This window comes from Alligator sinensis, unplaced genomic scaffold (genome assembly GCF_000455745.1).
Source record: "Alligator sinensis unplaced genomic scaffold, ASM45574v1 scaffold1241_1, whole genome shotgun sequence".
Taxonomy (NCBI): Eukaryota; Metazoa; Chordata; order Crocodylia; family Alligatoridae; genus Alligator; species Alligator sinensis.
The window spans coordinates 336,502-348,186 of record NW_005842202.1 but is presented as its reverse complement, the minus strand read 5'-3'; the positions used below and the strand labels follow the sequence as shown (position 1 = coordinate 348,186).

General features: G+C 46.3%; 1 protein-coding gene across 4 annotated transcripts in view; it reads right to left on the bottom strand.

Annotated features, from left to right (window-relative positions):
- Positions 1-3,601: 3,601 nt before the first annotated feature.
- The window catches only part of LAYN (layilin), a 9,924-nt gene continuing 1,840 nt past the window's right edge, over positions 3,602-11,685 (bottom strand). Inside the window, exons 2-8 of one of the 4 annotated variants that reach the window (XM_025207669.1) lie at positions 11,131-11,428; positions 8,238-8,395; positions 7,672-7,710; positions 7,218-7,274; positions 6,272-6,355; positions 5,672-5,774; positions 3,602-4,026 (exon numbers count right to left, since the gene is read on the bottom strand). In XM_025207669.1, coding sequence (XP_025063454.1) covers positions 3,669-4,026; positions 5,672-5,774; positions 6,272-6,355; positions 7,218-7,274; positions 7,672-7,710; positions 8,238-8,395; positions 11,131-11,428 — 1,097 coding nt within the window. In that variant the 3' untranslated portion in view covers positions 3,602-3,668. The remainder of the gene's footprint in view (positions 4,027-5,671; positions 5,775-6,271; positions 6,356-7,217; positions 7,275-7,671; positions 7,711-8,237; positions 8,396-11,130; positions 11,429-11,685) is intronic. The other 3 variants (XM_025207672.1, XM_025207671.1, XM_025207673.1) reach the window with 3 other exon arrangements.

The following is an 11,685-nucleotide window of genomic DNA, read 5'->3' as shown; positions in this document are numbered from 1 at the left end:
ACTATGCACAGTGGGGCCAGCCCCGAAGAAACGGAATCGAGTATCCGGTACCTGGGGGAGGGGATGCTGCTCGGAGCATATGTATTTCTAGATTTAATTCAGTAGCAATCTTAGTTTTCAGGACAGTCTGGCTTTGACACCGGAGCTCCTCTCTGCAGCCCTAACATGCAGTGCAGGGACCTTGCCACATGGTTTAGCTCATGTTTCCTATGGAGCACACAAGACCTTGCTTACCGATCCACACATTGTGACTATGCACAAACCCCCACAAACAGAAAACAGGTGGTTGAACCCTAAACAGTAAGCCAGTTAACAGTAAACCCAAATCATCAGTGCTCTCTCCCTAGTCCCACCCTGCTTTACTCCTGGGCTTCTCAGCAGAGTGCACCTCACCCAACAGCTATAGCTAAAGTTGCTGTATGGCACTGGCTAGCGTGATAATGAGCTGGTATTTAGGAAGATGCTCCTCTGCCGGCACGCGGAACAGAGCTTGCTTCAGGGCTGACACTACCTCTTAAGGACGCACAGGAAACAAAAGTGATTCCTTGGTCCCTACCCTTCTGAGGTGTCAAAAATTCAAAGTCACAGGCCAGCCGTTCTCAGCAAATCCCTGCCTGCTGACAGACCCACAAGGTTTGCATGCTGTCGGTCTTGCTTTCAGCAGTTTCCAAGAAAGGCTGCCTGATGCTCCATCTCATGAAAGGGAGCCACCCACATGACTATTGGATTTGCATTATCCATCCGGACAAAAAAGAGGAGACGAGATGCTAAAAGTGAAGGGATATGAGTGTGGTGGGGGGAGGCGTGTGTGAGGGGTGTCCCTCCATTGCGAGACCTAAATCTCATTCCCATGATTCAGGGGCTGTCTCACATTGTGCTTCAAAAGGTGTCAGAACATACTGGGCGCTGACTAAAATAGGTTCCAGACATCTCTGCTCATCGTCTCATCGCCTGTTTCAGAGCTTAACATAGCAACAAAGGTCTCATGCCACACATCTCTATGGCTCAACTGTGCAGTGTGAGTCCCTTCACTGCTCCAGGTGGGAATGCAGCCCAACCACAGACCTGCCACGGCTCCTTTATATTCACGCGTAGATCCCAATATGGTTTGGCGGAGATTTGGATGCAAACTCCAGCCCGGGGTGACTTCTTGCAGACTCTTGGCAGGCCCCCTCGCACCATCTCTCTGGACTGGGTGTGCCCTGGAGTTCCTCCGTATGCTTAGAAACCCCATGAAACTCTCTGCAAACAACGGAGAAACAGAGACAACGATAAGGAAAGCAGCCAAGTGTGAAAGGACCCGGCCCTACCCATCCCAGAGTCAAGCAGTGATAAATTAATTGCTGTACATGAATGGCCATCTCGTTTCACTCATTTACTTCCAGCTTTCGGTAACGGAGGTTGGCTAACTCTGGTCTCTCCTGTCTCCACATTCGGGGCTTGCTGGCATATAGCTTGGGCCACATTCACAGGTATAATGCAGCTGTGTAAAGGGGCCTTGCACCGGGTCATCTCCTGACATCCGTGACCCTTTACATAAGAATGAGCTCTGGCAGAAATGCAAATCCAGCCCGAAATCTTTACTTGGTCTCTTGAGACTGGATTCACCTTCTTCTCTGCACGTGGTTCAGTCAAAGCCCTGTCTCACAGAAACATCTGGTGCTTTCCCTTACATACAGGGACTTCAGCATATATTTTCACTGAATAAAAAGCTGGACTGGAATCGAAACGGAAGCACATGGCAGCCCCAGATGCCAATGTGCAAGAAGTTCACGGCCATAACAGGCAGAACCAAACTCACAGCTTGGATCATCCCCCAGCTCTGGTGAAGTTTCCTGCCAAGATAAGGTCTGACATCCAGCTCAGCCCCTTGCCTATCTAACCCATGACCCTCTTCCCCTGTTGCGGAAGCAGCATCCCATCCACTCCAACTGCAATGGATTCAGCTGGTCCAGTCAGGACTGCAGGCCTCTTTTCTTGAGCATGTGAATCTCTATTAGACCAACAAGCTCCTTGTTAATTTTACATGTACAGTTTATGCTCTAAATAAAGCACAAGATCACAAAAATATGCTGCACTGGACACTGTGTTATACTGAGCTGAGTGCAAGAGTGGGAGGCAGGGGGCATCTCCACAACCAGAAGATATTTTAATGAAAAGAGAGATCGTCGTGTGTCCAATTTCTATTGACATGGAGAAAACGTGTGATTGAACGTGGGGCAGTGGTGAAGTTCACTGCCAGTATTTAAGGGTAGGTTCAGATCTCTATGGCGAGGCAAACTTTTGCTGAATTTAACCAAATGGTTTCTGAAAAGAAAGTTTCGGGGAATTAAGAAATGCAGAAAGGTATGATTGGATGCCGAATTCAAAGCCTGGAAACAGGTCAGGAAACATTGCTATTAGGGCAGAAAAGCTGCTCCAAAGATGGAATTTAAACAAAAAATGGACCCATACCATCGCCTTCGAGCCCAGAAGCAAACACCCAACTTGGGCCTGTCTTCTCTCCCTGGCGTATCTCTAACCCCGGTGTATGGGTAGCTATGGCTACTCTGGCAACAGGTCAGAGCTGTTCCTGCCACCAATTACTGCACAGTGCCACATTACACTTCACAATGAGATTTTTGAGTCTGGTTTCATTCCCTCACCTTGTCTTGTAAGCCTGCTCACGCTGAGATGAGCAGCCCCGGACAGTCTTCATGGAGCCCAGGACAGCTCCCCGGCAGAAGGGGGAATCTAGAATACGACAGCAACAGGACATTTAATCTACAGGAACCAGGTGTTAGCTGGTCACGGAGGGCATGTTACATATCTCTGGACATCCAGGGATGACACAGACTCGACACTGACCTCCACCCCAGTTGCTATAACTTCTAAGGCCATTTAAACATGCTTTGCAATGACCCTTTCCTCATATGCAGCAATGAGAAGGTGTTTCTTGCATCCTCACTTTGCCATTGTCTTGCCAGAAGAATAAGAGAAGTGGAAGGATCAGCTGTATGAATCCAGAGCATCTGCTGAGACTTTTAAAATGATTCATTTCTCTGGCTACTTCAAAAAATTAAGGCTTAAGCCTGGCACACTGGTAAGTGCTAGGTCTGAGATGTCTCAGGTTGCATTAATCTAGGAGGGAGGGAATGGAGCACAGGCTACACTATCAAGTCCCATACAAGTGCCTGACTGTCAGGGCTGCAAACCAGCCAGCAGGGAAACTATCTCCCTAAACCACCGTTGCAGTGGAAACAATGATGAACTCCGAACCACAGCAGCAGTCTCAGGAGCGGCTGTGAGAAAGCAAGGATGGCTCAGCAAGTGACATACAACTTCCTTAGGGGGAGGTCCGTTTAAACCATACAAAAATGGGATATGGATTGTGTTTTCTGTTGCAAACACATAGAAAAACTTCAGGTCTGGAGCTCAGGAAATTTGTACATCCAACAGAAAAAGCAACCAAAACTCTGAAAGACTGTTTTAGGTCTCAAACAGGGCGTTGGATGCAAAGCGAGACAGATGCGTTGAGTTTGACTGTTTAAAAAAAGTTGTGTCCCTAGAAAAAGGAAGGAGAGAGCAGAAGGAGGAACTGAAACTAGGATGCTCTTTCATGCCCATTATCACTGCATAACTCTGATTTTTATTTGCTGCATCATCCACATCCAAGGGTTTCCAGTCTCTTAGTAACCATATATTTCATTTTCTACCCAGGTCGACTCCTTGCTTCTCCCCACCCGGTCACTGCACAGCTCGTAGATCTCGTTGGTCACAAAGCCACTCTCAGTACTGGCCAATGTCACAAAGCCGCTCTCAGAAGTGTTCACAGCCACGTTCTCATAATCCCCGGAGAGGTTATCCAGCATATTGTCTCCGGGCGAACGGAAGGAGGAAATCTTAGTGTCAGGCCTGGTTCCAGCCAGATCTGCTTCTGTTTGTTTCTTAATTACATTGTAAATCTCCAGATTGGGACTGTTTGGCCTTTGGGGAGAGAGCCAGACATCCTGCTCCTTTGGACTTGCATCTACTCGGTCTTGTCTCCTTAGTGAAGGAGGAGGGAGGGGGGGAAAGAAAAAAAAAAAGACAGTTCCTTATCTGTTCCTCTAAGGGACAGGTCACAGAACAGTATTGCACATCTCTAACTATATACTCAATGGCGGCATGTCAGGATTGTTACCACTATCAGCCTGGAGTCAAGGACACATCATTTCTTATTTGTAGCTGCAACAAGGGCATTACTGGTCTGATAATTTCCCTATCATACTATGCTCATATGACTTGCCCATTCTGACCTCACATGAGTGGGACAATGTGAGAGAATGAGAGAAACGGGACTGTGAGGAATCAGGTTTCAGCTCCAACACGATGGGATCCTGCTCTGGATCTGCATCTCTAGTAGCAGCACCAGGAAGGAGGACACCGATGGCATGAGCTCATCGGGTGCCCGTGGGTATTGCAGCAGCTGGGTGCTGGCCAAGGTGCTGAAGTATCTGAGCATGTGACTACCCACTCTCCCACTCAACAAATCCCCCCAAATCTCTAGTTGGTCTGAAATGGGGTGCCAGGTGCTGACCAGTCAAACACCGTTAGGGCAGTCTAAGAGCATCTTCATTCACACAACTTGGTAAGATCCATGAATGCAAGGAGTTGTGAAAATCAATTACTGCCCACCCGTTTCCTTTTCCTACTCTTTTGCTCATCCATTTAATCTGCCCTCATATTTGAATGCCCCCCACCCCACACCCCAACAGCCTTGCCCAGTTTCCTCCTAAAAACTCCCTGATGCAGCAGTTGGTCCATGGAGCAAACAGTGCTTTAACTGTATTCTCTGTTCCTGTCTTTTCATCTCGAGTCTGAAAAGAAACGGGTCTCTGAGGCCCATTCACTCCTTCGTTTCTGCTGATATGGATACTAATTTCAGTGTGGGTCATGTCATCTCACCTGGCCAGTAGGAACAGGACATTTTTACATGGGCCAGTGAACAGTTTCATTCACTAACACTGTGGCCCATGTTTGAATTATCGACTTACAATTCCCTGCTCTTCAACAAAGAATAGCCTGGCATCTCCTGTGAGTGGACTAGGGTAGGAGGCAGAGTTTAAATACAATTTCAGTAAAAGATATAGCATTACACACATTAACAGTAAGTAGCAACACAAGAAGCCATTAGCTGTTTTCATCTCATTCAGTAACGCCACTGGGAAAACAGTGGATGTTGTTTTGGGAGTCCCATGTGCACCTTCTGCATAACGTTTTAATTTAAGTACAGTCCTCATCTTGATTTAAAGACTGAGCAGTGATAAGGGTAGAGTGACTCTGTGCAGTTGTGTGGGGAAGGCAAAGAGAAGATACAGGAAAATAAAATGCTATGGGTACAATCTGGACAAATAATATTTGGTAATTCTAGGGAGAAACTCCCAAACTATCATTTTATATACATGTTTATGCGATGCCAGAAATACTGCGTGGTTATAATTTGAATAAACTAACAGGTTTACTATATCAACACTGCAACATGCAAAGCCCATACTGCTTTTGTAGGCGTTATGCAGACAAGCTGCACATTTCTGAACTGTCTTGCTTGCACTGATAGGGTTTAATTGTAAAGTCTGCAGCTAACTGCAAAAAGGATTCTTGGGCCAGACAAGACACAAAGGTTCATTTTTTGCTCAACAATGTCACTTGCCTCTTTGCGAAAAGCCAAAAACAGAAGATGGCTGTAACGACCATCAGGAGGAGGAGCAGAGGGATGCTGGGGATTAAGATATAGGCAAGACTCAAAACAGGTTCTGGAGGGAAAAATATGAAATTACAACTTTTATCCAGGTTGCAATGCATTTTGCATGCACAGAGTATTACAGAGACATCAACAGGTGTCTAAGGCAGTGCTGCTTAATGCTAGAAAAAAATCCCCAGTCCTACTCGGAGCTATCGGCAGCTATCCCCCATCTCACAGTGACAGTTCACCTACAGAACGATCTCCCACCTCAAGCATAGCGAGTCAGACCAAACTGAGCTACATGAATATGAGATAATATATTAACATACAGTAATTAATATAACTATACTACTGTATTAATTATTATATATTAAATAACCACAACAACCAGTTTAGGTTTGGAGCTGTAAACATGCCGACCAAAATTTTCCATCATGGATGTCTTGATTCAGACTTTTATGTTCATGGTTAGATACCCAAATATGCAGCTCAACATTCAATGTCAGTGCAAGTTGCAGGCATGTCTACAGGGAGAGGGTACGACTAGCCATTGAACGTGCTGCCTACCTTTGGCTTCTTTAAGTGTTACATTAGCCTCCTCCTTAATCGGTTCTCCTGGGGATGTTGGTTTCAGGGATCCTATGACAACATCTGGGATAAAAGATCTTGGTTAATATTGTATTGTAATATTTATTAAGTACTGGAGGATATATTAATCTCTCAGCTGGGAATAAAGGAACCTAATTCTCCTCTTTTTGCATGAATACTGGGACATAGGAATTTCTTGACTGGGTCAGAATCATGATCCATCTAGTCTTCAAATATATTTAGTACAAGCTATGTCAGCAGTACTGAAGAGGGAGAACCTGTCTTCCAGCAGGATGTGTGAGATAACAGGAAGGGAAAGTGGCAGTATTTAAGCCAAACTGTAAATGCCCTAAATTTGTTAGACATATTCCCAGAGTTGGACAACTGGGTGTCATTTCACTCAGTCTAATCTTGTGAAGGTAATGATGGATTTAAGGAATGAGACGTGGTGTCTTCTGAAAGGTCCCAGCATCCATCAGAAGGAATTTCAGAGTATTGTTAATGACCAAGCAACACATTTCCTTCTGCCTCTACTCAGCAACAGGCAGGCTAATGTTCGAACTTTCAATACATCCAACTTCAATCCTCTTCTCCCTTCACACAGCAAGAGGGATGAAGTCAGTCCACTAGCACCAACTTGATGCCTTTGACCTTTCAAATGCAAATCACTAATTTAAAGGTCATACTTGCAGGTCCAAACGACTTTGTACAGCTTTGGCATCGACTTGTCTGGCAGCCGCAACCACCAGTTTAAGTCTGAAGCTGCGAAGACGCCAGACAAAGTTTTCAATCGTGGGTGTCTAGATTCAGACTTCTACATTCGTGGTTAGATACCTGAATACGCAGCTCAACATTCAAGGTCAGTGGAAGCTGCAGGCATGTCTACAGGGAGAGGGTACGACTAGCCATTGAACGCGCTGCCTACCTTTTACATGAGCCTCCTCTTTGATCAGTTCTTCTGGGGAAGTTGGTTTCAGAGACCCTATGCCAACACACAAGGTAAAAGACCATGGTCAGTATTGTATATAATCATTAAATACTGGAGAAACTCAAGGAGATAGTTATAGTTATATATATAGATGTCAGAAAGAAAGGAGAATAAAGGATTCAGACACTGCCATCTGCAAACAGGATGTTTTAATCTTTTCTTCTTTGGACGCGAGCTCCACAGCATGGCAACGGGCTCCAAATCCAGCACCAACACCATGCCAAGCCAGGCTGCTGCCTATGGGGTTTAGGAGCCAACCAGAAGGAAATGCTAAAAGAAGGAAACCCTCTCTGTGCAGTGGCTTTTCAGTCTCTTGAGATCTGTGCATTTAGGAATGGAAGTGAATATTTTTACCAATTCCCTGCCCCAAACACAAGTGTCTGGGACTTACCCTCATGAGAGTCCTCTTCCGGGGCACTTGTGGGCTTTTCTAAAGAAAAAACAATACACGTTTACATGCTTGACTAGAATCACCCAGTCTAGCAAATGCAGCGAGAGAACCTTGTGTTGGCCTTTGTAAAGGCGTGCTCTCCCCTCAGGCCACAGTTCATAGATGTTTGGGTCAGAAGGGATCTCAGTAGTTCATCAAGTCCGACCCTCTGCCCTGGGCAGGAAAGAGCGTTGGGTTAGATGATCCCAGCCAGGTGCATGTCTAGCCTCCTCTTGAAGACCCCCAAGGTAGGGGAGAGTGCCACCTTGGTTGGGAGCCCATAAAAGACTCTGAACATTTACAAAGTCCTTTGAAAATCTCTTGGAGTCTCTAGGTCTGTCCATTCTCACAAGGCCACTAACTAAGGCAGTATTGAGACCCTCCTGTTTAAAGGACTTTATTCATGTAAATGCATTTGTCTCCCTGTACTGAGGAGACAAGCTGGGACAATGTCATCTGGTCAGAATATGCCCTCCCTTGGGAACAAGAATACAGACATTTTTACACAACGTGGAGTAGCTCATTACCAAGAGAATATTTGCAAATGAAGTTATTCTTCATGTTGCATCGGTCATCGTTCCACTGAAACATATACGGACCTCCGACACCGGGTGGGGCAGAGGGCTGGTGATACATCACGACGCAGATTTCGCTCCCGCAGGAGGGCTCATCTTCATACCAGTTCCTAGGAAAACCAATCGAACATTGCGTCAGATAGGATGCGGCTCCCTACAAACCTGGAACATATAGCATAGGACCCTGAGCAGCAGTGATAGCACAACTAGAGCTGTATCGGTTTGACGTCCATGCTCTCATCAGCTGGAGACACGCTAATGCTAATAATAAGAACGGCGTGTTGTTTCACAGCTTTGTTTCACACCAAACTTGCAGGTTCAATCCCTGGTTGGACCAGATGATCTCTTGAGGTCCTTTCCCAGCTGGAAAGGACATTTTCACAGGACGGGAGCTCTGAAGCTGAGCTGCTTAACAAAATGACCTTTTGCTGTCAAGAGAGTATTTGAATACCACTTAGAGATCTCAGAGCTGGAAGAGAAGGGGAGGCCAAAGGACATAAGGGAGTTAGGTACTAAAGCCCAGGGGAATCCAGTGTGGGTTGAGCATCTCACTCCCTTACTCGCAGTAGACCGAGGTAAACTCAAGGTTTACTGCAATTTTAGGGCAAAAACAGCTAAGGCCAGAGATCGTAAATCTTCATTGCCTACATGATTTTAACTTCCATTTTCCAAGGAAGTGAAAAAGCTGATGCAGAAACTCTTTTCCTCTGGCTAGAAATGCACAAAAATGAAAAACCCGTCTTGCAAGTGAGGCTTTTTCCAGCAATAACAAAATACTGCAGCTGGAAAAAGGACAGCGCCTTCCAAATGGAGCACTGGCAACCTTCCTTTGTTATTTAGCACCTCCATTATGTACCAATTACTGTGCAGGCATTTTAGCACTTACACTGTTAGAAGAGTAAAACTTTTAACTTTATATAGCTGGACTTTGGCAAAATGTTCGTTCAAGAGTTCAGTATCCAAGGGCTCCTAAGAGACATTAGGCAAGTCTCGTAGCCACAGTGATTTACGCTCGCTGGCCTCAATCTTTTTTGTCCTAAAAATATACAGAATCGGTCAGAGTTTACCTCAGTCTCACTCGCTGCGAGTAAGGGAGAAAGGAGCTGGCACACGTGGAAACCTGGCCCCTAGAACAGAAACAATTCCAGATCTGTCAGATTATTTCACAAGGGAAACTACTGGACAGATGTCAAACCAAAAGGCTTGCATTCATTATAAGGCATTCTTTCCAATTCTGGTTTCCAGCACATGCAACTTTGCTCGTTGTATTACAGGTTTCTCAATGGAAAAAAACAACGTACGTGGATCCCAGCGTTCTAATACAAACGGTGATTTTATAGAGGAGATGCTAGTTACTTGAGAAAAAAAAGTGTCGATCTACCACGCTGGGCCACATCCCCTGGTAATAAGTTGGCAGAGCTCAGCTCCTGCAACCAAAGTCAACTGAGCATTGCCCATTCGTAACTGCAGGGGATCTAGGCCCAAACTGCCACCATCTACATTCAGGGATTCGGACCAGAGAGGGTACAGGGGAAGGATCCCTGAGACAGGGTCTCTTTGCAGCTCAGGACAGAAGCTGCACACAAGTTGCAGCCACAGATCCGGTCCATCTCTTGACCAGCAGTTCACAGGGGGAGCCGTAGAGGCCAGTTCTCCTCACATCTGGCTTTGCTGCGACCTAAAGGGTGAGCATTTTCTCCAACAATTCGCCTCACTTTGATCTCAATATGCACATGCACCACGCTCCTCTCCGCTTGCTGGAAGATACCAACATCTGCTTTTCCTCCACTCTCTCAAACTCATCCTAAGAAGTCGAGAAAAAAAGAGCAGGCCCTTTCCCTTACTGTGGCTTATCGATCTTGCGCTAATCGACAGGGTATTTTAATGCACACGGAAGAACTCCGATTAAGACTTTGCCATATATACCCAGTTAAGTGATGCCATAAAATATTTAATTACCGTTGGGCTATTTAATGAAGTAGATTGCTGCAAATGCTGCAAAACTTGCCAGATAATGAAGGGAATAGTTCCCATGCGTTCACTCTTTTTTTTTTTTAAAGTAACTTTAATTAGCAGTTCTGCAGTAACTGCCTCTTTGGCAAAACTTTCTTGAACCAGCAAATTCACTGCAGTATTGGCCTCCTGTTGCTTAGGCTTTCAGGGCTCTGGCTGCACTTGGAGTATAAATTATCCTCTCTCTATACCCAGAAAACGCAAACTGCTGATGGGTTCATTCTTGCTGATCTCCTAGAAAGCTGGGCCTTACAGGCAGGCTTGGCTTTTAAGGCTAAACACACTCTGGTTCGATAATAACTAAACAGTGTTTGGAAGCTAGGAATGTATCAGGATCGTGTTCTGTAGCACGGTATTACAAGGGCATAATTGCAGAAATATTCAGGGACCCCCTTTGCTTCAAGGCAAAAAAATCTACCAAGCCCTGTAAGGATCTCCATGAACTCTGTATTTCTCAAGCCCTGTTCTCTCTTGCTCTAATCAGAGGGTGTGACCCCTATCGTGCGGGGGAGCACAGGGGTCCTGCTGCTTAGGGTCAAACACCACTTTGTACATGCTTCGGATAGGACTTTAATGCTGCCAGGGCATGCCTGTACTGCCTCTGTGCTGAGCCCAGCAATGCCTCCTCGCTCACCCCCCCTTGGCACGCTCCAGATCCTGGCAGTGAGGGGCGATAAGACAACACAGCACAGCCCCTAGCGCGCACCTTGGGTGTGTTTATTGGTGCGCTAGGGCAGCGACATGGCCTCATCCTGGATTTGGTGTGCTGTGCTTCTCCGTAGTGCTCTGGGGCTCAACACAGAAGCAGCGCACAGAAGACTACTACCATTACCGAAATCCGGACGAGCTGCCATCAGACCACGCGTACAGGTCCTGACAGTCTGTGCTGTTATCCAGGTCTTCCCCTTTCCTCCTCAGGCCTATCCAGAAGTCTCCATCCGAAGCCAAGAGCCCCTCAATAAATTTTTCAATCAGTCTCTGCTCCGCTTCTGATTCAATGCTAACGAGGTGCCCGCCATCCCTTCTGCAGGCCTGATCAGCTTCGGCAAAGCTGATCCTCCGCGAGGTGTCATGGAAGTACACTATCTTGTAGCAGGGGCGCTGAGTTCCACCCCGGCAAACTGTCTGTCCTGCAGAGAGGAAAATAAGCTAGTTACAGAGACGCTGGGCATTAGCACAGAGAGCAGGCAGATACCGTCCGTTCTCACGCCGGGTGAGATTTGCACACTGCAGCAGTTTGTATAAAAGTCTCTCGGTCCCCCTCCTACACATAAATGAGGCAAAACTGGGTATTTTCAGACTTTGCTTACTGCACACCCTAGTCTAGACCGGTCTGCACAGCACTGCTTTCTCAGATGCGGGACTCCCCTGCTTTACCAGGTGCTCT